At 52.0% G+C, this 25,186-nt stretch overlaps 2 protein-coding genes across 2 annotated transcripts; one reads left to right on the top strand and one right to left on the bottom strand.

The window, feature by feature from the left end:
* Window positions 1-4,843: 4,843 nt before the first annotated feature.
* Window positions 4,844-14,323, top strand: RBP3 (retinol binding protein 3). The gene is made up of 4 exons (XM_007118754.2): window positions 4,844-7,891; window positions 10,136-10,326; window positions 12,204-12,346; window positions 13,845-14,323. The coding sequence occupies exons 1-4, from the start codon at window positions 4,844-4,846 to the stop codon at window positions 14,321-14,323; spliced, it is 3,861 nt and encodes a 1,286-aa protein (XP_007118816.2).
* A 9,564-nt stretch (window positions 14,324-23,887) lies between these two features.
* LOC102979343 (zinc finger protein 488) lies at window positions 23,888-24,862 on the bottom strand. Its single transcript, XM_007118753.2, has one exon. The coding sequence runs from the start codon at window positions 24,860-24,862 to the stop codon at window positions 23,888-23,890; it is 975 nt and encodes a 324-aa protein (XP_007118815.2).
* Between the last annotated feature and the right edge of the window lie 324 nt (window positions 24,863-25,186).

Here is a 25,186-nt window from a genome sequence, read left to right as displayed (position 1 = left end):
GACATGGAAAAAGAAAATCTTGACCCCTTCCTCGTACAATAAAATAAATATACACATACACAAAAATTAACTCAAAATGGATTATAAATGTAAAAACTAAAACTCTGGAACTTCTAGAACAAAATATTAAAGAAAAGCTTGGTGACCTTGGAATAGGCAAAGATTTCTTAGATATGACACCAAGAATATGAATCATAAAAGAAAACAATGATAAATTGGAATTCATCAAAAACAAAAACTTTTAATCTTCAAAAGACACTGTTAAGGACATGAAAAGACAAGTCAAAGATTGCAAAAAAATATTTGCAATACATACATCAGGCAAACGACTCATATCTAAAATGTACAAATAATTCTTACTTGATCAATGGTAAGACAAAAAACAGCCTCTTCCCCCTACCCCCTACAAATGGGAAAAAGGTATAAACAGCCATTTTACTACAGAATATATACAAATGGTCAATAAATATACAAACAGATGCCCAACACAATTAGTCATCAAGGAAGTCCCAATTAAAATCACAATGAGAATGTACTATATACCCATTATAATAGTCAAAATTTAAAAGGCTAACCATGCATACAAATTGTTGGCATTAATGTGGAGGAATTGAAAGTCTCATATGTTGCTGGTAGAAATTTCAAGTTTGGAAAACATTTAGAGTGTTTCTTAAAATGTTAAACATGCATTCTTGTCCTAGTGAAAATAAAAACATACATCCACACAGAAACTTATACTCACATATTTACAGCAGCTGTATTTGTAATAGTTACACTCTGGAAGCAAACTGTAGTTCTATCAACATGTGAGTGGGTAATAAATTGTGATATATCTATACAATGGAATACTACTCAGCAATAAAATAAGTGACCTAATAGTACACTCAAGAGCATAGCTGTTTGTCAGTGTTTGTCTGGAGATGGAGACGCAAGGGGATGGATAACAAAAGGGCATGAGGAAAATTTGAGGATGAGGGCAAGATACACTACCTTGCTTGTGGTGATAGTTTCATGGGTGTATACACATGTCAAAACTCACTAAATTGTACATTTCAAAGATGGGCAGTTTACTGTATGTCAATCATACATAAATAAAGTTGTAAAAACAGACAGAAAAATACACATTTATTATATAATTTTAAAGTTACTGAAAATATAATAAAGAAAAAAAATAAATAAACAAGTGTCCAACCATTTGATTCAGCAAGCCCAGGTTTGGAAATTTTTCTGCAGAAGCAAGAAGCACTAGTCCTAAGAACATGTGTTTGAGAACACTTATCACAGTATTGTTTCTAGAAGCAAAAACAGAAAAAACTTAAAATATCTTTTGCCAGGGAAACAGATCAGTAAACTGTCAAGGACAATTATGCAGCCATTAAAAGAACAAACTTTATGCTTCAACTTGGAAGGTTGTTTCTGCTGTATGCTTAAGTGAGTAAAACAAAATGCAAATTATCCTGTGTGCTATTATGAGGTGACACTAGGTAGATGGACGGATGGATGAGCATCATAGATGGGCAGATCCATGGATGGACGGACAGATAGATCTCCTACATATGTGCTTCCACATATGAACACAGAGAAAAGTGAGGACAGCTACACATTAAACTGTTATTATTGGATGGATTAGAAAGGCTTTGGGAGAAGACTGTTCATACGTTTATGAATTATTTAACTTGCAAATATGAGTATGTTTTACTTTTATTTTTAGAAGAGTAAAAAGAAAAAGGATTAAAATAAAATAAAATCAAGATTCAACTTGCTTTGAAATACATCCCCAAAATATGTTGGCTTGAGGGTTAGAGCGGGGACCAGAGAGAGAGAGGTGAGAGAAAGGAAGGGTAATAAAATGTCAATGGTAGAATCTAGGTGAATAGGTCATGAATATTTGTTGTGCCACTTGAAAATGACCATAATGAACACTGAGGGGGAAACTAACATAAAACAATAGATAGGTAGGTATGTAGATAGATAGATAGGAAGATGAATGGATAAATAACCAGACAGACAAGGCCTCTGACCACTGCAAAAAGGGAATCCATAATGTAGCAGGAGATTAACTTTTTCTGGGATTTCCCAGGCTCCAGGTGTGCTCCATTTGACTCCCAGTAGCACACCATCTGTGCCATTGTCCCCCTTTTAATCTCCCTGGAGTGTGCTCTGGAGTGAACACTGTGTCAGGGCCTTTCTCAGGTGTACAGACTCTTCAGATACACAGAAGCCCATGGAAGGTTTGGGTCTTCAGAAGCACTTGGTACCCACCCCCAGGGTCCCTAAGACAACCCCTGCCTCTTGGGTTATCTCTCCCCAACCCCACCGGGGAGTTCTGATCACAGGCTGTCTGCCACTCATAAGCTGCTACTGTGACCTCAGCTTCTTCATCTTACCCGCTGACACTGTCACAACAATACTGTGAGGCTCTTCTCCTTATCCTGTTTCCCTTTTGAGGAAGCCAAGGCACAGAGCAGTCATGTCACTTAATCTGGGTCTGTACTTTAGAAAGCGGTAGGGTTTGGGGCTGGCTCCTGAGCCCGTGCTCTTAACACCTCTGCCCACATGGCTGCTTGTACAAGTGAGGGGGGAGGCAGGGGCTTTGACTGCATCCCAACTCCAAACTCAACCCCCAAGATCACAATGGGACTCTCTGTAGCCCCTGGGCTGACAGCTGGCAGAGGCTGCGTGGAAGCTCCTCCTGGTTCCCACAATGGGACTTGCCCAGAACGTGCTCACCTTAGACAGCTGCCACCTGCTTATGCCCCCCTCATCTGGGGGCCAGGACATCCCTTCCTCCTGGAGAGTTTGGGGAACTCTGGAGACATAATTTCCTCCCACTGGCCTCAGGCCACACCCACAGGAGGACACATCATCTCCCCTTGCAGACACTAACCTGGCACCTCAGGGACTTGCAACAGAGCCCAGGCCAGCTTCTACATCCTCCCTGAGGCTCTGGGCCATCCACACGAATCAAAGCCCCACACCAGCTCCAGGCATCCCATCCCGAGACTGCATTTTAATGAGTCCAGGGGAAACACTTTCCCCAAAGAGATACTTATTCCTGCTTATCTTCATCCGCACCTTTCCCGGTCCAGAGGCTTTGCCTGGGCTCAAGCGATGATGGAAAAGTGCCCTCAGAGGATGAGGCTGGCATGTTCCGAGTCGTGATTCCCCAAGCGGCGGTGGAGCAGAGGGCTCAGCCTTCCCAGTGGGGACTAAGGAAGCCTTATTATTATAATAAATCAGTCTCACTTGATTGGCTGCAAACGGTGGAGTGATGTGACCATATGTCACTTGGGCATTAAACAAATCCTAATGAGCTAAGAATATGTTTGTTTTAACTAATTGACCTCTTTGGCCTTCATCAGCCACTTGGTAAACATCCTCAGATAATGATTTCCAGAGAGCGGATTGTGGCTCTCGAGTGTGCTGAGAAGGTCCCCCGGCCCCAAGACCACCTCCTCCGGCTGCCGGCTGAGGCACACGTGCGCGCCTGCCTGTGGCCACCCGGTCCCAGGAGGGTGCGCTGGCGGTAATGGGGCGAAGGGAAAAGAGTGCAGCCGGGCGGCTCTCCCAGCGCTCTTCCCTGGCTATGTGACCGCACTCTGAGCCATAGCTGTCTCATCTGTTAAGTGAGGGCAATGCCCACTCCCAGAGGGATGGGGAGACAAAGCAGGGGTTCTAGGATCTAGGCTCCGTGGTAGGTGTTCTTGGAAATCTGTGCCAAATCAGTCACAAGCTGGACCCACGTCACTTCTATGCGAAGGAGCAGGAGTCCAGCAGTTCTCTGGGGACTGATGATCTGGATACCTGTGGGGTCTGGACCACAGAGACCTAAGTCCTCCAACTCAGTTCTCCTTGCAAGCAGTGGGCCAGGGGCCGAGCCCTCAACCAGCAAGGGTCTTCTTTAGCCAGGATAATGGTTGCTTGTTAGATCTCAGCGCTAACTTCATCTGCCCTGGAATCACCAAGCCCGTTCATCATGCCCCACATGAAGTTCAGACATTTCACTCCTATCATCTGAAAGCTGTCGGGGGGAACCACTTCGGTTCCCTGGATGCATTAGCTAGACAGGGGAATAAACTTCAAGCCGTGAAGTAGATGGAGCCTCAGACTCAACCTCGGCACGGTCTGAGTGACTGTGACCCCACCGGCTTCTTCTTCTGGCTGCCCTCACATTCCCCCACCTAGGACGATGGGCTTCCGTTAGCTACTGAACTCTGTTTCTTCAGCTACAAAACAGAGCAAGTATCTGACACGGAGAACTTATCAGTAATTGAGTGCTTCCTTCTTCCCTGATGCTGTCGCGTGCCTTACCCATATTTTGTCACTTAATCTACACAATAAGTAAGACACGTCCCTGAGGGCACAGAGTAGAGGGTGGCAGCACCAGGCCCCCAAGTTCTCCCTAATTCCAGAGGGGTGTGTCACCCGGTGCAGTGGGGAAATGCTATTCACTTGCAGGTTAATAACTCTGCTTTGCAAGGTGGAGACTGTCAGCCTGTAAAGCATGGAGCACAGTGCCTGGTACGTGGCAGGAACTCAGACGGTAGTTATTCACGTTAGTCTACCAGAGGTGGCGCAGCAAGATGAGACCCCACATACCTTCTGAGTCAAAACACTTCCGCCGCTTCTCCCCAGTCCCCAGGGCTGATGCGCTTGAATTAGACAGGATTAAAGGCTTACCGGAGCTGGAAGCTGCACCCCAACTCCCGTGTTTAGCCCCAGACCTTCTGTCCGCTGGCTGAGAAGGACACGGGAGAAAGGCAGCCGCTCAGGGCAGTGCTACTGCCTGCGCACGGCGTCAAGAGAGCTTTTGTGCGGGAGCCAGCCCTCCCTCTGGATCCCCATGTCAAGAAAATGGGCCCTGCTCCTGCCCATGCTGCTCTGCAGCCTGGCTGGCCCTACGCACCTATTCCAGCCGAGCCTGGTACTGGACATGGCCAAGGTCCTCCTGGATAACTACTGCTTCCCAGAGAACCTGATGGGGATGCAGGAAGCCATCGAGCAGGCCATCAAGAGTGGTGAGATCCTGGCCATCTCAGACCCTCAGACTCTGGCCCATGTGCTGACAGCTGGCGTGCAGAGCTCCTTGAACGACCCTCGCCTGGTCATCTCCTATGAGCCCAGCACCCTCGAGGCTCCCCGGCAAGCCCCAGCACTCATGAACCTCACGCTAGAGGAACTCATTGCGGGGCTGCAGAACGGCCTCCGCCATGAGGTTCTGGAAGGCAATGTGGGCTACCTGCGGGTGGACGACATCCCGGGCCAGGAGGTGATGAGCAAGCTGAGGAGCTTCCTGGCGGCCAACGTCTGGAGGAAGCTCATGGGCACCTCTGCCTTGGTGCTGGACCTCCGCCACTGCACTGGGGGCCACATTTCCGGCATCCCCTATGTCATCTCCTACCTGCACCCAGGGAACACAGTCCTGCACGTGGATACCATCTATGATCGCCCCTCTAACACGACCACTGAGATCTGGACCCTGCCCGAAGTCCTAGGAGAGAACTACGGCGCCGATAAGGATGTGGCAGTCCTCACCAGTGGTCGCACAGGGGGTGTGGCTGAGGACATCGCTTATATCCTCAAACAAATGCGCAAGGCCATTGTGGTGGGCGAGCGGACTGTGGGGGGGGCCTTGGACCTCCAGAAGCTGAGGATAGGCCAGTCTGACTTCTTTCTCACCGTGCCCGTGTCCAGGTCCCTGGGGCCCCTGGGCAAGGGCAGCCAGACTTGGGAGGGCAGCGGGGTGCTGCCTTGTGTGGGGACACCGGCCGAGCAGGCCCTGGAGAAGGCCCTGGCCATCCTCACGCTGCGCCGCGCCCTGCCGGGAGTCATCCAGCGCCTGCAGGAGGCCCTGCGGGAATACTACACACTGGTGGACCGCGTGCCTGCCCTGCTGCACCACCTGGCCAACACGGACCTGTCCTCGGTGGTCTCCGAGGAGGATCTGGTCACTAAGCTCAACACCGGCCTGCAGGCTGTGTCCGAGGACCCCAGGCTCCTGGTGCAGGTGGTCAGGTCCAAAGAAACCTCTGCTGGGCCCGAGGATGAAGCTGAAGAACCCCCGGAGGTGGTCTCAGAAGCGCCCGAGGACGAGGCTGCCCGGCGGGCCCTGGTGGACTCCGTGTTCCAGGTGTCCGTGCTGCCGGGCAACGTGGGCTACCTGCGCTTTGACAGGTTTGCCGACGCCTCAGTGCTGGGGGTGCTGGCCCCGTACATCCTGCGCCAGGTGTGGGAGCCCCTGCAGGACACAGAGCACCTCATCATGGACCTGCGGCAGAACCCCGGGGGGCCGTCCTCCGCCGTGCCCCTGCTGCTCTCCTACTTCCAGGGACCCGACGCCGGCCCCGTGCGTCTCTTCACCACCTACGACCGGCGCACCAATGTCACGCAGGAGCACTTCAGCCAGACCGAGCTGCTGGGCCAGCCGTACGGCACCCAGCGCGGGGTGTACCTGCTCACCAGCCACCGTACCGCCACCGCAGCCGAGGAGCTGGCCTTCCTCATGCAGTCGCTCGGCTGGGCCACGCTGGTGGGCGAGATCACGGCGGGCAGCCTGCTGCACACGCACACGGTGCCCCTGCTGGAGACGCCCGAGGGCGGCCTGGCACTCACAGTACCTGTGCTCACCTTCATCGACAACCACGGCGAGTGCTGGCTGGGGGGCGGCGTGGTCCCCGATGCCATCGTGCTGGCTGAGGAAGCCCTGGACAGAGCCCAGGAGGTGCTGGAGTTCCACCGAAGCCTGGGGGAGTTGGTGGAGGGCACGGGGCTCCTGCTGGAGGCCCACTATGCTCGGCCAGAGGTCGTGGGGCAGACAGGTGCCGTGTTGCAAGCCAAGCTGGCCCAGGGGGCCTACCGCACAGCGGTGGACCTGGAGTCGCTGGCCTCCCAGCTCACGGCAGACCTGCAGGAGATGTCTGGAGACCACCGTCTGCTGGTGTTCCACAGCCCCGGCGAGATGGTGGCTGAGGAAGTGCCCCTACCACCTCCCATCGTCCCCTCCCCAGAGGAGCTCTCCTACCTCATCGAGGCCCTGTTCAAGACAGAGGTGCTGCCGGGCCGGCTGGGCTACCTGCGTTTCGACGCCATGGCTGAGCTGGAGACGGTGAAAGCCATCGGGCCGCAGCTGGTACAGCTGGTATGGCAGAAGCTGGTAGACACGCCCGCGCTGGTGGTCGACCTGCGCTACAACCCCGGCAGCTACTCCACGGCCGTGCCGCTGCTCTGTTCCTACTTCTTCGAGGCAGAGCCCCGCCAGCACCTCTACTCCGTCTTTGACAGGGCCATGTCGAGGGTCACAGAGGTGTGGACCCTGCCCCAGGTGGCAGGCCAGCGCTACGGCTCCCACAAGGACCTCTACATCCTGGTGAGCCACACCAGCGGCTCGGCGGCTGAGGCTTTTGCTCACACCATGCAGGACCTTCAGCGCGCCACCATCATCGGGGAGCCCACGGCTGGAGGGGCGCTCTCCGTGGGCATCTACCAGGTGGGCAGCAGCCCCTTATATGCCTCCATGCCCACGCAGATGGCCCTGAGTGCCAGCAACGGTGAGGCCTGGGACCTGGCTGGGGTAGAGCCAGACATCACCGTGCCCATGAGCGTGGCCCTCTCCACAGCCCAGGACATAGTGGCCCTGCGTGCCAAGGTGCCCACTGTGCTGCAGACAGCTGGGAAGCTCGTAGCAGATAACTACGCCTCCCCCGAGCTGGGAGCCAAGATGGCATCCAAACTGAGCCGTCTGCAGAGCCGCTATGCCAGGGTGACCTCAGAAGCTGCCCTGGCCGAGATGCTGGAGGCTGACCTGCAGGTGCTGTCCGGGGACCCACACCTGAAGACAGCCCATATCCCTGAGGATGCCAAGGACCGCATTCCTGGGATTGTACCCATGCAGGTGAGTTACAAGGGAGACTTGGTCCATCACCGTCCCAGGAGAGAGTCAACCGACTGTCCGCACATCCGGGGCTCTGTGCAGGGTGCAAGGCAACGGCTTCCAGACGTGCTTTCATGTTAAATTTTTCACCAGTCACATCTTTTCCTCTCTCTCACCCTGTCCTCCGGTCCCTCATGTGCCCATGAGGTCCCTGAGCACCTCAGTAGAACATTGGTACCCACAGGAGCTCAGTTTGAAAAGTGCTAGTATAGAAGGAGCTTCACTCTTGGTTGGGTAGAATGCAAGGGTTTGTAGGGCTTCTCATTGTCAGAGTTGGAGAAAGAGGTTGATAAGTCACATGAGGTCCCCGTGATTACCTGTTCTGGAAATGTGGGGTTTGGGTGCATCCACATCACCTGCCTGCCTCAGGGGTTTGCAGTTTGTGTGAATGAGTCAGGCGGATGGAGACAGGGAATCAGCACAGGTCCTGGCATCACAGTTGCCTTGGAGCTAGAGCATGGAGCCTGGGGACAGGTCCAGGAGCGTCCACGCACAGTCTGGACAACCCCTGCAGTGAGGCTGCCTTGGTTAGGCACCGACTGCCTTCTCCTCCCCTCCCCCAATGCCAAGTACTGTCTCCCAAAGGAGTTGCGCTGGGTGGGCGTGCACCATGATACAAGGGCCAACTGAATGGGAAATTCTGGACCAGGCTGTGTGGTCAAGATATTTGAAGCCAGCACTGCAGGTCTAGGGAACACTGACAAGGTAAATCAAGGCTGAGGAGTTTTGCTGCAGGGTAGATGAGGGAAAAATTCTCCCGATCAAGGGCCAAAGCACACCTCGGGACTCACCAAGCACTCCCATCAGCAAAGAGCTGGATCTAAAGCACCTTTGCAACACCTCTCCATGATGTTTATCATCTATGATATAACTGCATAGTCACAACAAGTAGGCAGGGCAGCATTTGTCCTGGTTCCCTTGAAGCCAGGACCTGAGACAGGGGCTTAGGTGCGGTCAGTTGATGTGGGAGGTGGTCACTGAAGCAGGAGTGAGGGAGCGGGGAAAAGGGGACAGGAAGTGTGGGCGCATTATTGAGCCTGTTGCTTCTGAAGATTGCAACAGCACCCTGACAAGTGTGAGGAATGCCTCTGCAGACGTGACCCCGCGGCTCCCGCTCTCTGTTAGCTGAAGGTCCCCCTGGGGACATGAACCCTCTCAGATTCTGGGGCAGCTTGGAGAAGGTCCTGAAGTAGAGAATAAAAAACAAGGGTATGCTAGAGGCAAAGCCCTGTCAGCCTGGGTCAAGCTGTGGCTGAAATCAGAGGAGGGCTGAGGGTACCAAAAGCATCTACTGCCGAATTGTTATCCCATTTTACAAAGAGAGGAACTGAGGCCTGGAGGGGTACAGAGGAGAGCGGCCCATGGCCAAAGGGCTTGTGACTGAGGTCAGAACAAGGCCTGGAGGCCGGGTGTCCTAGTCAGCAGGGGTGTTCCTGGTTTGGAGTCACCTGGTGTGGATTCATATTCTGGCTCTTCCACTTACTGGCTGTGTGACCTTGGGCAAGTTACTTAATCACTCTGTGCTTCAGTTTTTTTCAGTAAAAAGATGGGGATAATAGTGACTTCTCTACACTAACTGCTACAACATGCTCAGCACAGGGCCAGATCCCTGGTAAAGACTCAAGGGCCCAGTAGTTCATGTCTTCAGATGATGATGTCTTTAGATGATGAGCTCAGAGACAAAAAGTGTCTGGGGAGCTCAGGGGAGTCAGAGTGAAGACCACGCCTGGGCCTTTCAGCTCTGACACCAGGGTGAGAGGTTGGCACCCATGAGCATTCCCTGTAAGGAGGCTGCTGACCACTCATTGGGGTTCATATCCCAGGCCCACTACCCATGTAACCTCCTGGATACCATCAGGAAAGGCCCTGGCACCTACAACCTCCTTAGGAAATGTTAGCTCCCTTCCCGTGGGCTCAATATATCTCATGATATAAAGGACCTCCGTGACACCCACTTTCAAATCTGACCTTTCACTGTATCTGGCAGAAGTGACAGGGGGTGGATGCTGGGCACGGTTTGGCAGGAGAACAGGGAAACATGGCTATGGGAGAGTTTGATCTGGACTTTCTTCTTTAGCGGAGTTAATTGTCCACTTAAGTACTACGATCAATAATGAAATAAAGATACTCAGAACCTTAAAAAAAAAAATTTGAGCTTTCAAATCTCTCCTCTCCTGACACGGAGCCGACCTCCCACTCTTTCAGATCCCTTCCCCTGAAGTCTTTGAAGACCTGATCAAGTTTTCCTTCCACACTAATGTGCTTGAGGGCAACGTTGGCTACTTGAGGTTTGATATGTTTGGCGACTGTGAGCTGCTCACCCAGGTCTCCGAGCTGCTGGTGGAGCATGTCTGGAAGAAGATTGTACACACGGATGCCCTGATTGTCGACATGAGGTCAGTGGGCGGGGCCCAGCACTTCCCAGCAGGGCTGGGGCAGCTGCTGGAAGACAGTCAAAGCCATGAGTCTAGTAGGGAAGAAAGGACCCTGGGATGCCGGGCAGAACCCAAGTGGAATAGCCCGCCTGGCTCTCAGGGCTCTGGCCAGCTATTCTGGGGTTCTGGTTTAATTAGCCAGGTGGGGCCCAACCACTGTTGGTTTTTTTAAGCTCAGATGACCGAGGCTGAGAACCACTGAGCTAATCCAGTGGTCTCCAAACTTATCTAGTCACAAGATTCAGTGAGGAGAGAGGGGAAGGGTGGCCTTAAACACACTGATTCCAGGACCCCTCCCAGCCCTGCTGAATCCAAAGCCCCAGGAGTGAGGTCCAGTGATCTGTATATTTAACAGGCATCATCCAGGTGACTCTGATGATCAGCCATGTTTGGGACAGCTAGGCTTCCACCTGTGCTCGTGTCTCACATCTCACGAAATCAGCCCGGGACAACCCTGGTCATGAGAATCATAAAGACAGTGGCCCAGAGACAATTTGCGATTTAGCCACTATTGTTGCAAAAAGAACTCTTTACACTACAAAATGATTGTTGGGGGGATGCTTTCAGCTAGACCTCTCATCTGCTTCTGTGAAGGTATGCCTCATACAGGTTGAGTTTCCTTCCGAGAGCTGGGGGAGAGGACTTGGGAGGGTAATGGGTAGAAGAATGCCCTTCAGTGACCAGACCTCTTGTCACTCCCGGGGCCATCAGCAGACGTGCCCTGGACACCTTCCATAGGCACTGGGAAGGGGGAAGCCAGCTCCCCTGGGAATTGGACACTTCCCCCCACCCCCCCATCCCCAGCTGCTGGATTGACTGAGAGGGAGCTCTGGTTTCTGGCTTGCAAAACTCTTGTGATTCTTAGTCGTCACTAGGTGGCACTGGATCCCAGAGGCAGACTCTCCTCCCTGGAAGATGAACCATCTCCCAGGGCTTGGGTTTGGGTATACACAGAACTTGAGCTTGGGGACTCCTGTGGCACCTCTGATGACTTTATTCTTCAAACGGTCTATTGAACATCCAAATGACCCTCATGCCAAATGACCTTTCTGCTTAACTGTGTCATCCACGTTTTTCTAAAGAGGAGACCCAGCCCACAGGTGTGCTTTGCTTAAAGATCCTTCCAAGCCGAGGTTTGGAGGTTCAGATGCTGAAGTCATGGGCCCTGAACCCATCGGGGCCATCCTAGACCATCAGCTGGAAGAGACTCCTAATACACTGCCAGCCCAGGATTCCTCATTTCACAAATAAGGAGACAGGGGCCCAGCGAGGTCACACAGCAGGACAAATCCAAATAGCCTGGAATGATCACAGGATCCCTCATCCCCAATGCAGTTCCACAACTCTGAACACTCCACCACACTAAGAGCCACGTTAGGACACCTCAACTAAGATACCTAGTGGGTTTTGTGAAATTATCAAGCATGAAACTAGGGAAGACAGTGCTCTCAAAATGTGCAGGCAGCATGGGTGCATGGGAGCAGTCTACGGTCAGTAAGCTGGGGAAATTTATCAACAAGTTCCAGACTGCAGGACTTAGGGCCTTTAATATAACATATACAATATGTATCACATAATGTATTAATGTGTGAACAGAAGGGGTGGGTAAGTTATGCAGTATTTTCCAAATGAATTTGACCACACAGTCTCTGGTTCTCAAGAATCTTGTACTCTGGGAAATGCCAACCAAAGAATTCTGTAGGAGGAAGAAAGGACACCAGACTGAGGCTGCCTGGAATTAGAACCCTCCAGAGGGCAAGGATTAGGGCTCCCAGAGGGGCACCGAGGGCTTCCCTGTGGGCTCCGCCCCTCAGTGGGCAACATTTCCTTTCCCTCAGGTTCAACATCGGTGGTCCCACCTCCTCCATCTCCGCCATATGCTCCTACTTTTTCGACGAAGGCCCACCTATTCTGCTGGACAAAATCTACAACCGGCCCAATGACTCTGTCAGTGAGCTCTGGACCCACGCACAGCTCGAAGGTGGGTACAGAAGCCTTTCCTTCCTATTATCATTCTAGAAGCTTCTGGGAAATCAAGGAAAGACAGTTTGGGTTTGGGTAAAAGTCACTGTAGCTAGAATATAAAGCCCCCGTCCTATGCCATGTACTCTGTACATAAGACCTTTAATCCCTGCAAAACAGGTACCATTATACCTATTTTCTAGATGAGAAAAATGAGTCCCAACTAGGTCAAATAGCTTGTCTAAGGTCACTCAGCTAATAAGTGATAGCTCCCAAACTCGAACACTGGTTTGTCTAAAACCAAAATGCCTGCCATTCCTGCCACAGCAACCATCAGCCTGCAAGACAAATGTAAAGCTAGAAGGGTCTTCGGGCCATCACCAAATCCCATGGCATTTCCAGTGGTTTTCCACCTCACCTGAACTCTCAGCAGCTTCCCAGCACACCTACCTAAAGGAAGTTCATAACTCTGATGGGGCTTCTGTTACCTGCCCTGGGCCCAGAGCAGTGGCCAGAGGAAGCAGTACAGGCCCTGCGCTTTACAGAGCCACGGCTCTCCAGCCACATCCCAGGTGGATAGCCTTGCTCCATCTCCCTTGCCTAGCTTGCAAAACCAAGGAACCTGCGCATCCATCTGAAAAGAGGGGGCTGGGAAACCAATGGGGGGTGTGCCTCTTCCGATCAGAAAAGGACCCTGCAGTTTTCATTGTCATACTTCCTTATCACACAAGCATTTGGAGGGAATCTTCCAAGATATACATTCAATAATATTGCAAAATATAAATAAAAATCAGGACCAGATGAATTCTCAATTCAAATAGACATTCAAGACCAGTAACTAAAAACAGATCTGCAGATCATGGGGTCTTGGAATTGCGATGTCCAGTATGGAAGCCACATGCCACACATGGATTGAGATGCATAAAGTGTTCAGTGCACACCAGATTTTGAAGGCTTTTTATGAAAAAAGGGATGTAAAATATCTCAATAATTTTATTGATGACATTTTGAGAGGAACAAATTTTGGATTTATTGAGTTAGAGAAAACAGTATTAAAATTCGTTTTATCAATTTTGTTTTACTTGTTTAATGTGGCTTCTAGAAAACTTGAAATGACATATGTGGCTTGCATTTGGGCTCATGTTGCTTTTCTACTGGACATCACTGTCCTAGAGGGCTATCGTCATTAAGTCACAAACTTGGCTCTTCTGAGGGTCCAAAGTGAAGAGAGTCTGGTCAGGTTAGCCCTTTTCTCGGGTAAGTTAGTCCAACCTCTTCCCATCACTGGTGATAAAATCTCTCAAGCACTGGCATGCTCGGGGTCTGGCACACATCCTTTATCCCCATTTTACAGATGCAGAAACTGGGGCTCAGAAAGGTGGGGTGACTTGCCTGTGGACACAAGGACACAGAACTAAATCCCTGGCCCTCCTCTCTGGAGTCTAAACAGTATGGAGAAGGCAGGTGCCCGGGGTGGGGACTTGACTCCCTATTTTGAAGGGCCTTATACCCTGCAGGTGAACGCTACGGCTCCAAGAAGACCATGGTCATTCTGACCAGCAGTTTGACAGCTGGCGCCGCAGAGGAATTTACCTACATCTTGAAGAGGCTGGGCCGTGCACTGGTCATCGGGGAGGTGACCAGTGGGGGCTGCCAGCTGCCGCAAACCTACCACGTGGATGACACCGACCTGTACATCACCATCCCCACTGCCCGCTCAGTGGGGGCCGCAGACGGCAGCTCCTGGGAAGGGGTGGGCGTGGTGCCTGACGTGGCTGTCCCTGCAGAAGCAGCCCTCGCCAGAGCCAAGGAGATGCTCCAGCACACTCTGCTAAGGGCGAGGCGGAGCCCACGCCTGCAGGGCCGCCGCAAGGGCCACCGTAGTCAGAGCCAGAAAAGGGCGGGACCTCTGGGACACATCCAAGGGGCACCCAGGCATGAGGTCCCGACTGAGGCCCCCAAAGGGCAGAAAAGGGGCCTGCTGCCCTCTGGTTAGGCTTGAGAATCAGAGGTACCCTTGGAGCTCATATATCTGGTCTCTTCCCAATTGCCAGCATCCTCTCTGTTGGAACACCTCGGGACAGGAAGCTCACCCCCTTCAAAGTCAACCCCCTCCAGGGAAGTGAAGTCCATATCTATCCCTACCCACGCTTCTTAATCACCAACCCCTGGTCCTCATGCTGTCAACTAGAGCATCTCTGTCCAATAACGTCATAACGTGAGCCACGGATGCCAGGCACATGTGTCACTTTACATTTTTAAGGAAAGCGTAAAGAAGCAGGTGAAATTAATTTTAATAGTATACTTTATTTAACCCACTGTATTCACAGTAGTATCATTTCCATGCGTATTCAATATAAAAATTGTTATGAATGAGATGCTTTTGCACCAAGTCTTGGAGATCCGGCGTGTGTCCCGCGCTTATAGTACATCTCCATTGGCACATGTCACGTGTCTAGCACACAGCAACCACCTGCAGCTGGTGGCTCCCACGTGGGACAGTGCAGGCCCAGAGGTCAGGAGTCCCACTCCCCCGCTACACTGTCCCCATTCTGTCCTCCCTGCACCTGCATCTTCCCCAGTAGTGTACCTCTCCCACTCTGCCCTGGGATCATTTCTGTCCCCGCCATGCTGTGTAGCCCTCAGGGGTGGAAACCGTCCTATGCATCCTCGTCTCTTACTGCCCAGCACTTGGCATGGCACCTGACACAGGCAGTGGATACACAGTAAACACACATGCCTATCAAGCCGCAAAACTATGTTTTCCTCCAAGTGGCAGCCCTCAGACACATGAAGTTCAGTTTCACTTAGAACCCTCTCCTCCCTGCCCTAAACCCTCCCAATCCAATTCTACACAGCAAGTCTATCTTTCCTTCACGTTCCTTCCATGACCTCGTTCTCCTGCTTTTGCCAGGCACCCAAAAGTGAGCTCTGGGGCCACGCAGAATCCCGCCATGCAGCGTTGCTACCAGAGGGGAGAGTGGCCCTGGATGGTGGTCTGGGGACCTGCCCTGCTCGTCCAAGTGCAGCCTGTCACTGTGCCAGCTCTGGCGACCAAGCTGACTCCTAACAGCGTGAGAAGTTTGAGGCAGGCAGAGCCCAAGACCTCCCCCGGAGTTGGGCCAGCCCTGGGAGGAGACCTGGAGCCCAGGGGTAACCTGGGGGAATGAGAGGCCCCCAGTTTGTGCCCTGGGTCCATGCAACTCTGCTCTGCTAGAGTCACAGGGACCCAAAAATGAGAGACCTCTGAGGCTCTGCCCAAAGTCATGGTGGGGCGAGGCCAGGAGGGTGGGGAGATCCCAGTGCACAATCCCTGCTCCCAGAGCTCCAGGCTCCAGGACTGCCGGGGTGAGGATGAAGGTCTGGTCCTGTCTGGCCTGGCCCTCTGGTGAGTCCAGGCTGCAGCTGCCAAAGGCAACTCCCCAGGGCACCAGGCATGGCCTGGACTTCATCAGCCCCCTCCCTAGACCTCAGAGATCTGGGGAATCTGGGCCACCACCATCCCTAGGGGTTTCTCCCCTAGAACACCTCAAAACAACCCTGTCTAAACTGGAAAGCCCTGATGGAAAGCAAGATTTCTCTCCAGCTCCTTTTCCTCCTGCTAAATTCAAGTAAGATTCATGGCATGATCGAATTTTAGTAGATATCATATATACTGTGATCTCACATTTTTCTTCATTAAACCTACTGCTATCCAGGCAAATGTGTGACCACATTATATGCTTACACTCTAGGACTCTCTCTCCTCCCTCTTTCCCGCTCTCTCACACCCACAAAGAGATACATACATATATATACATGCATATATATGTATGTGTGTGTGTGTGTGTATATATATATATATACAGCTATGAGATGATTACCTAAATCAAACAATGGTTTCTTCTAGATGGTAGCATTTGGGGTGATGTTTTAACTTTCTTATTTATACTTTCTCTTTTTCTTAAATCCTTATAATTAGCATATATCATTATTTTCAAATGCAGCCATCATTATTCCAAAAATATAAAAATAAGATAACATAAATTATATAACTGACTCACTATACCTTAGTGATCATTAGTGGATGTTCATTTTTTTATGGGTTTTCCTTTAACATCTTTTGGATTTCCTTGATTTGCACCACTGGTGTTTCCTGCAGCTTAATTAGTTTAAGGTGTCCCACAGGCACTGTGGGGTCACAGATGGCAAATACCCTGGTGGGTCTTAAACAGGGGAAGGGGCGGAGCAGTTTAGGGTGGGTGACATACACAGATCTCTCTTCTGAGATTCACACCACATGGACACCCATTATTACCATCTCCACCAAAGTCATCTCCGCCCAGAGCCTTAGATAGGATCAGTTATTCACTGGCGGTCACACATCTAACACAGTGGATGTTTGCCCTCCTTTAGGCTACCAGCATTTGCACCCCCTTTGGATGTTCAGAGAATTGCTCCCCATATGAACCTGTGGGAAATAGACTTACTCAGAAGCAGAGAGGTGGTTAGGAGCTCAGGTTCCAGCTGGAGCCTGCCCAGATAGGAAGGCCAGCCCTGCCACTTCCAGGCTGTGTGACTCTGGGCAACTTACTTCACATCTCTGTGCCTCAGTTTCCTCATCCATGTGATGGACGAGATAATAGCACTTTGGGGGCTGTGTAGATTAAATGATTAATCTAGTGCTTGGTCAATGTCAGCTGTAACCATTCCCCCACCATGAAACCAGATGTCCTGGTCGCTCACTTTTCCAGCTCCCTTGGCTGTGGGGTATGGACACGTGGTCCTGCCTGGGCCAACCAGAGGCCCCTGTGCAGGACATGTTTTTTTTTTTTTTTTTTGGAGCAAGTGACCCAGGGAAGCTTGGTAGCAGCAATGGCCAGATGTCCAGTGTGCAGGGCAGCATGGCCACGCCCCGACTTATCAGGGGCAGAAGCAGCAACTTCCAGAGGTGGTTCCCCTGCCTGACCATAGCTGAGGTCCTGCTGAGTAGCTCCTTGCTTCTGCCTACTATTCAGCCTGGGGCCCCTGCTTGTCCACCCAACACTGGGTGCAGCCCTGGCTCCTCTCAAGATATCCTTTTCCGCTTCAACCAGCCACAGACTTTGCTTTCTTACAATGAACTGCACCGTCCATCCCCTCTGCCTTGTCTTGAGGTCCTGGCTCAGTACCTAAATCCCCACCACAGCCTCCTGCCCCATTTCTGTGTTCCGGCCTGTAGCCAGGGCCGCTGCTCTGCCATGCAACCTTCTCCCATGTCCCCCTGCTTGAGGACCCCTCAAGGCACCCACTGATGTGCTGTGAGAAGGGCTGGACCAGGTCGTCCACCCCCTTTCCCAGGGTATCCCCAGCCACAGACAGGCTGGACCTTCACCATCAGGATCGTTGCTGGAGACTTGACCCAGCTCTCAGGCACCATGCTGGAGCACCAGAGGGTAGGACCCCAGCTCTTCTCCCATCTCACTCACCCTTCTGTTTCCTGTGTGCCTCCATCTGCCAAACAGCCCAACACGAAGCAGATGGCCCCATTTGTGTGTCAGTGAGGGTCATGGCCACCCACACAGCTTTAATGCAATGAAAGGATACAACTTGGAAAGAAAAAGGATACAGCCCGAATCACAGCTGTGGGCAAAGAAACCTGCCTCCAAGGTCCCCAGTGGAGAGCGCTCAACCCACACTTCCTGGTTTCTATAGGATTAGCTGCCTAAGGACCTCCTTGCCACCTTGCAGATCAGGGTGGCTGGCAGTGAAAATAGCCTCCTAATCCAAGCAGCTTAGAATAGCAAGGGTATCAGAGGCTACTGGCTTCCTGTCTCCTGCTCCAGGAAAACATAAGATGACTGGGGAAGAAAAAGTTACATTTAAAGAACAAGAACGGCTACCCTCCTTCCAGAATGCACTGTCTCCCCAGTGCCCATTCAAAATCGCTTTCCAAAAATTCTTCTTTTCTAGGACGCGGCACAAATCAAAACACATTGGAGAATAATTTGTTTTTAAAATAAAAGTTTTATTCTATGGATTTCATATCTTACTATATGATGTTTTGACCTCACACATGACTTCTACTACAAAAAACAAAAACAAAATTATACACATAGGTAGGGCATGTAAAACCCCTTCTCTGAAGAGAAGTGGACTGCAGGGGAGGCATGCTGCCACCAGGGGGAGGCAGCACCTCCCAAGGAAAGAAAGGCTGGGAGGTTTACCTTAGGACAACGCCTGCTGACTTTCACCCCTCTATACGGTCTCTCCCTGTGCCTAGAGGAACAGGGCAGTACTGTGAGGTTAGCAGGGCCAGGACCACCACCCAGTTGGTTCAAAGACTGGGAGCATAACAGTTAGGGGTCTCCAGCTGGTGGTTCCTGCCCCTCCCCACACCACCACCACTAACGTGCTTCCTTAAGTCCATGCCATTTTGGCCATCAGTTTTTTAGAGACACAATTCCACATACGGACCTGATTTCCGGCCTCTCTTGAGAGCTGCACTTGGCCTGGCACTAAGGCGCCTTCACCCAGGACACATGAGCTGAAGGTGTCAGGGCAACCCTCACCTCCTCTTCCCTCCACTCTCCCCAAGCCCAGTGGGCTACACACACTTTCATTAACATAATTATACAGTCTTTTGAGTAGAATCTGCGGTCTAAGATTCAGGAATTGGCCAGAAGTAGATATGGACCTAGGACCCTGGCCTTGTTAAGGTTTTACTTCTCTTCCCGGTAAAAGCAGAAAGAAAAGCAAATCTTGGTTAAAATTGAGAACTCAAATGGATCTGAATTCAGAATGTCTCATTTTAGCCTCATGAGCACATTTGGGGGACTTTTAGAAATCTTAATGGAAAGGCTGCTGTTTGGGAGGTCATATATTGAGATATAATTTGCTATTTTTCCAGCCACTATAGGTATTTTCTCTTCCATTGCCCAAAAAGCAAGCCAAGACTTTCTGTTTATTGGCTCAGTGGCTCCTGTGTTACCTGCCTAATGATGGTATTGCCAGAAAACCACCAGGGCTGAGATCCTGGGAGAAGATCCAGAGCACGTTGGAGGATAGAGGCAAAGACACCAACACGGCATGGGGACGCTGCTTGATGCTAAGAGAGGGTATTCTTAGGTGGGAGGTGCTGGGGAATGTTCTGTAAACTGGAGAGACAGGGGAGGGATTTTAAAAAGACAGACTGCCTATCCTACCAGAATAGGATTACGGTAGAGAACAGATTAAATTAGATATAGAGAATTTAAGGAATGTGATGATTCTTACCCCAGAATTGTCGAGTAAAATTCATACCTGCTGATGTGATGTTCTGTGGCAACATCATGTGCCAACTCTTAACTGGGATGGAAGGTGGCAGAGAGAGAGTGGGCAAAGTCATGATTAAAAGTGACTGACCTCCAGTCGATATAGGAGGGTAGGAGAGAAAAGGGACGAGACAGGCTTCAGCTGCCATGGGGACTTTGGGAACGCAGCCTGGTGACAAGTAGGAACTGCCACATTGATAAACTGTAAGTCATCACCTCCATAAGTCATCTTGGCGTCTGTCAATTTGAATGGCTACAAAGAAACTTGCATCTACATCAATTTTTACCAAAATGAACTGCATCTTAAAAAGTTGACTTGGGAGGTGTTTTCTTGTGCTTCTTCATAAAATTAATTAACTTTAATTTTTTTTCAGAATGTCTCTCTTGCTTATGAATGACGTGGTCACTATTAGTAATCATTCTGTTTGCAGCCATAGCCGAGGTTCCCAGAGAAGTGTGGGTGGGCCAGGGAAGACACACCAGTGTAGACATCTCAGGGGTCCTAGTCTTGACCTCACCACCTCTTGCCCTGGATCGCTTTGCACGTCAGCTCATCAAGGACCTCAATGCTCACTGCTATAAAGTCAGGGGATGGACTAGAAATGTAGAATCCCTTTCAATTCTAGATTTCTATTGTTTTAGTATAGTGCACTTATGCCTGTCAACCTGATTTCAAAGAACTTATAGAGCAATCCAACAAGTCAGAGGAGAACAGCTGTGCATCCATTTTAACAGATGTCGAAACCCTTGTGCGAAGCTGGTTTGTCAGGAATGAGGCCAGAACCAGGCATCTCGTTCATTCCTCCCACAAAGGTCTGTCGAATGCCTGCTATTTGCCTACATTGTTCTAGCTGCTGGGGATACAGCAGTGAACAAAACAGCAAAAATCCCTTATGGAACTTACATTCTAGTGATGGGAAATACAAGAAACAAGACAAATCAGTAAAAAGAGTAAGCAAAACGGTGAAAAGTGCTCAAGAGAAGGACAATAGAAAATGTTGGGGAGGGGAGGAAGGGTGCAAGTTGAAATTGTAGACCGGGAGTCAATGCCTGTCTTAAGCCCCAGTTTTTTCATCGTCCACAATGCCACACAACCTGGCTGGGCTGAGCAGACGCATGGCAGAATGGGAAGGATGTGAGCACAGTGGGGCAGTCCTGGGGTCTTATTCTTGTACTGCTTCTCCAGAACCCAGGGTCTTAGGAAAGTCAGCTGACCTCTTGGAGTTCAGTTTCTTCCGTAGTAAAATGGGAATTAAGTATCTACCTCCTGCGGGACTTCTCTGGTGGCGCAGCGGTTGGGAGTCCACCTGCCAATGCAGGGGACACGGGTTCGAGCCCTGGTCTGGGAAGATCCCACCTGCCGCAGAGCAACTAAGCCCGTGCGCCACAACTACTGAGCCTGCGCTCTAGAGCCCACGTGCTGCAACTACTGAGCCCACATGCCACAACTACTGAAGCCCGTGAGCCTAGAGCCCGTGCTCCACAACAGAGAACGCAGGGGGCACGGGTTCGAGCCCTGGTCCGGGAAGATCCCACATGCCGTGGAGCAGCTAAGCCCGTGCACCACAGCCACTGAGCCTGCACTCTAGAGCCCACGAGCCGCAACTACTGAGCCCACATGCCACAACTACTGAAGCCCGTGAGCCTAGAGCCCGTGCTCCACAACAGAGAAGACATCGCAGTGAGAAGCCCGCACACTGCAACAAAGAGTAGCCCCCGCTCACCGCAACTAGAGAACGCCCGCGCACAATGAAGACCCAACACAGCCAAAAATTAAAAATCAATCAATTAATTAATTAATTAATTTTTAAAAGTATCTACCTCCTGGGCATGTCATGTGGATTAAATGACATAACATACATCAGTGCACGGTGTGGAGTCTCAGATTCCAACCCCATGAGGTGCCCTCTCCTGCCCCACATCGGACGGCAGCCCTTCTAACTAATCTTCTTCCCCACATGGGACGGCAGGAGGAGGCTCCCCAAATCTTCAGCCCCCTTCTGGGCACAGCCTCCCGGTGGGCAAATTGTAGCCCCACGCAGCTCCCAAAGGGGCCCGGCCTGCAGGGCTCCTGACCTCCTTCAGGGATGGTGGGGCCTCCAAGCCTCCCTGTAGAAATAGGGGTGCTTCCTTGGTGCCTCTGGGGAGCACTAATGCTTCCTTCCAGATGCAGAGGAAACGGCTCAGGGGGTCCATCTCCTCTCCTCCAGCCCACTTTTCCTGCTGCAGCCAGAGGCCCCCTGGAAGGGTTTCTTGGAGCCGGCCCTCCAGGGCCCTGGTCCGAACTCCTTGCCTTCGATGCCTGCCTATGTCTCCATCTCAGAGGCCCACCTCCCCACTAAGTCTGCCCCACCTGGGCCTTGGATCAGCCTCAGACAATACAGCTCAGGACCACCTTCTCCCCAGCACTGCCCTCCCTGTCTGAATCACCAGCTCCTGCTGGACTCTGAGGCTTAGCTCACATCCCCACCCCTCAGGAGGCCTCCAGGGGTACCCTCCTCCCCTACCCACAGGTCTGACTTGGGCATGCCCCCCGACGTGCCCAGCACCCCGGCACAGGCCTCTGTTCTGCATCTGTCGCACTGCACCCTAATCATCTCACACCCTGAACAAGGACTATGTTCGACTCACACAGTGGGTCGAACTCACTGTGCCCCCTGCAGGGCCTGGCACACAATCTGGCACAGCACGGGTGCCCAGGGAGGCCAAGAAATGAATGAATATACACCGCTGGCTGTGGAGAATGGGTGGGAGGTAGGGGGAGTGGGAGAGAGAGGGACAGGTGTGGGCTGGGCCAGGGTGGGACATGCAGCTGCCTCGGGCAAGGTGGGTGGAGATGGAGAGGGGAGGCGGAGTCTGCGGGTGTTTGGATGGCTGGCTCACTGCTGGCTGAGACCCCCACCAGCTCCTTCCCACCCACAAGCCTGAGCTCTGTGACCAAGGCCCCAGTGGAGGGGTTGGAAACTGCAGGTCAAATGAACAAATCTTGAAAGTGAAGTGGAAACCACTCAAAAGAACTGCAGTGACTTGAAAGAAATTCCAACAAAGGGCTTTCACACAGACTGGCTTGTGTTACAAAAGCGTTTATGACCTGAGGTTTGCATTGTTAGGAATAAGGACAAATGTGGATAAACAGCATAGGTACTGAAACTCAACATGCATCAGATAATAAATGGTACCCAGAACTCTCCCAGTCTTCACAATGTCTCAAGCCTTAAGGTCTTGTGCATGCTCACTTCCTGAGAGTTAAGGGGTGTGTGTGCGTGTATGTGTGCATGTATGCGCTGTTTCATTTTCCCATTTTCACGTATTCAGAATGTGAAGAACCAGGGACCAGGTGTTGTTGAATTATTGGTCCCAATTCCGCCGGCCCCTGTAGGATTATACACTCACTCATGACTTCCCCGTTGGCCATATGCACACCTCACCCCGTAACTTTGGGCTTGGCCATCGACTTGTATTGGCCAAGGGGACATTAGTGGAAGCGATCCAAGCAGAGGCTTGAGTTGTGCTTGGGTATTTGGACTGGTCCTGCTGTGCTCTTGGCGTAACCATGAGAGAAGCATGACTGGGCAGCCCAACAGTCCTGAGAGAGAAAGCAACCTTGGAGCCAAGATCAGCCAAGCCCAGCTCAACCCCAGCCAACGCACAGGCCCATGACTGAGAAACAGGGGCTCTGCATTGTTTGCCACTGAAATTTTGTCAGTGAACAATAGTTGACTAATCTGGATCGTGCTAATAGTACTGTTTACTCTGTGATGACACTGCCGGGCACGTGCTGGCCATTTCCCACACATCTTTCCATACAATCATGGCAACATCCCTCAGACACAGGTGTCACCATCTCCATTTTGCGGAGAAGAACGCCAGGACTCAGATAGTTAGAGCAATTTGCCCAGGCTCAGGGCCAGTATGTGAAAGGGCCAAGATCCCAATCCAGGTCTGTCTGCCTCCAAAGCCCATGCTGGGTGCCAGACTTGCTTCCACTTGGAGCAAGAGTTACCATGACGGGAGCAGAGCCCTCACCCTTGAAAATGTCAGAAACGCTTGATGCCTATTCGTCACCATACCCTACCATTAGCAAAGCGCCTCATTTCACGACTTTTACTTCCTTTAAAGCACGTCCTGGGGGCGGGTTGACTTTTTCCAATTATGATTGAGCTGTTCATCCTCAAATACCCAAGGAGACAGCCCTGCGGACAGCTATGACCGGTCTTTTCGGAGGAAGGCCCCGTGAGCCTTCTCAGCCTCACGACCGCGTGCTGGACGCCCTTGCTCCAAACCACCTGTTAACTGTGAGAAGTCATGTGCCGGGAGAGATGGTGGCGCTCGCGGAAGTACTCGTGGCAAACGGGGCACGTGAGGGCCTCTTCCCTCAGCCTCTTGGAATGCAGGTCGGGCCCCACGTGCTCCTTTTTGTGGTGGGACCGCATGTGGAAGACCAGGTCGGAGGTCAGGCGGAAGGAGAGGTTGCACTTGGCGCACCAGTTCTGGGTGGACAGGCCCAGGGAGGTGAGCGCGGGGGGCAGCAGGGCCCAAGAGGCGGTGGAGGAGCACGCCGGAGGTGTGGGCATCCGGGCCGTGGCACGCTTGAGCCACAGCATGGGGTCACCCAGGAAAGTGCTACACAGAGGAGCATTTGGTGGCACCATGTGCAGGTTCCAGAAATCACCCACCAAAAGCTTGGAGTTGGAAAGTCGACCCCAGCAACTGACATCTACTGGGTTGATGAGTCCCAGCAGCTCCCCCAGGGCGTCTACAGGTCCGCCTGCCTGGAAGACAGAGGCTGGCCCCGGTCTCCCTGCTGGACTCCTGGTTGGCTTGCTGAAGGCACTTCTCTGCTCCCCGCGGGCTCCACTGGGCCACACTGAGAAGCAGGTGATGCTAGCCGGGTCCCTGGGGATGTCCAGGGTCAGCTGCTGGGGGCCAGGCTGGCCTGCAGGGCCACTGTGCACCCTCTCCTGGGCCTGCCTGCCCCCAAGCCTCCTCTTGAGCTGAGGCACCTCCATGAAGGCGCTCTGCCCCTGTTCCCAGCAAGCCTTCTGGGGCATCAGCTTTCCCAGCCTGAGCTTGCCCGGGGCTGCTGACAGTGCCATCTCGGCACAGGCCTCACCCCGGCCACCGCTGCCCGGGGCAGCCTCAGAGCCCAGGCAGTTTGTTTTCTCCAGCAGCACTGTCTTGTGGCCCCAGCCCTGCTCGGGTTCACTAAGCCGCCATCTGTTTTCAGCTGAAGGGCTCCGCAGAGCTCCCTTCCCGGCAGCCATGGGGACCGCAGGGCCTGGGCCAGCTGAGCAAGGTGGATGCTCCAACAGCTGTCAGTCTCTGAGGCTTCTGGGCCCGGGGAGGGGCCGTGAGATTGAAGGGCTCCCCTGGTGCTTGGGTCGGCACACTCGGACCACAGGGCTCTGCAGAGAGAGGAAGCAAAAGGCAGTGAGAAGTGTGCTCTCCACTCAGGGACGTACAGGAGCACGCAGGTTGTAGGAACGTATAGAAAGCCTTCTCTCACCTGGGACCTTGGTGTCTCAGGGCAGGTGCTGATAGGAGCATGAACTTGGGGCAGACAAGTGTCCATGTGAGTCCAGGCTCCG

Source organism: Physeter macrocephalus, chromosome 20 (assembly GCF_002837175.3).
Source record: "Physeter macrocephalus isolate SW-GA chromosome 20, ASM283717v5, whole genome shotgun sequence".
Taxonomy (NCBI): domain Eukaryota; kingdom Metazoa; phylum Chordata; class Mammalia; order Artiodactyla; family Physeteridae; genus Physeter; species Physeter macrocephalus.
The sequence above is the reverse complement of the archived record's forward strand: the minus strand, read 5'-3'. Positions and strand labels throughout refer to the sequence as shown.

Bases quoted from the DNA above. Each gene is read 5' to 3' on its own strand.
- RBP3 (XM_007118754.2), top strand. From the start codon at position 4,844: ATGTCAAGAAAATGGGCCCTGCTCCTGCCCATGCTGCTCTGCAGCCTG. The intron at 7,892-10,135 runs GTGAGTTACAAG...CCACTCTTTCAG, and splicing joins CTGGGATTGTACCCATGCAG to ATCCCTTCCCCTGAAGTCTT. The intron at 10,327-12,203 runs GTCAGTGGGCGG...CCTTTCCCTCAG, and splicing joins GCCCTGATTGTCGACATGAG to GTTCAACATCGGTGGTCCCA.
- LOC102979343 (XM_007118753.2), bottom strand. From the start codon at position 24,862: ATGGCTGCCGGGAAGGGAGCTCTGCGGAGCCCTTCAGCTGAAAACAGA.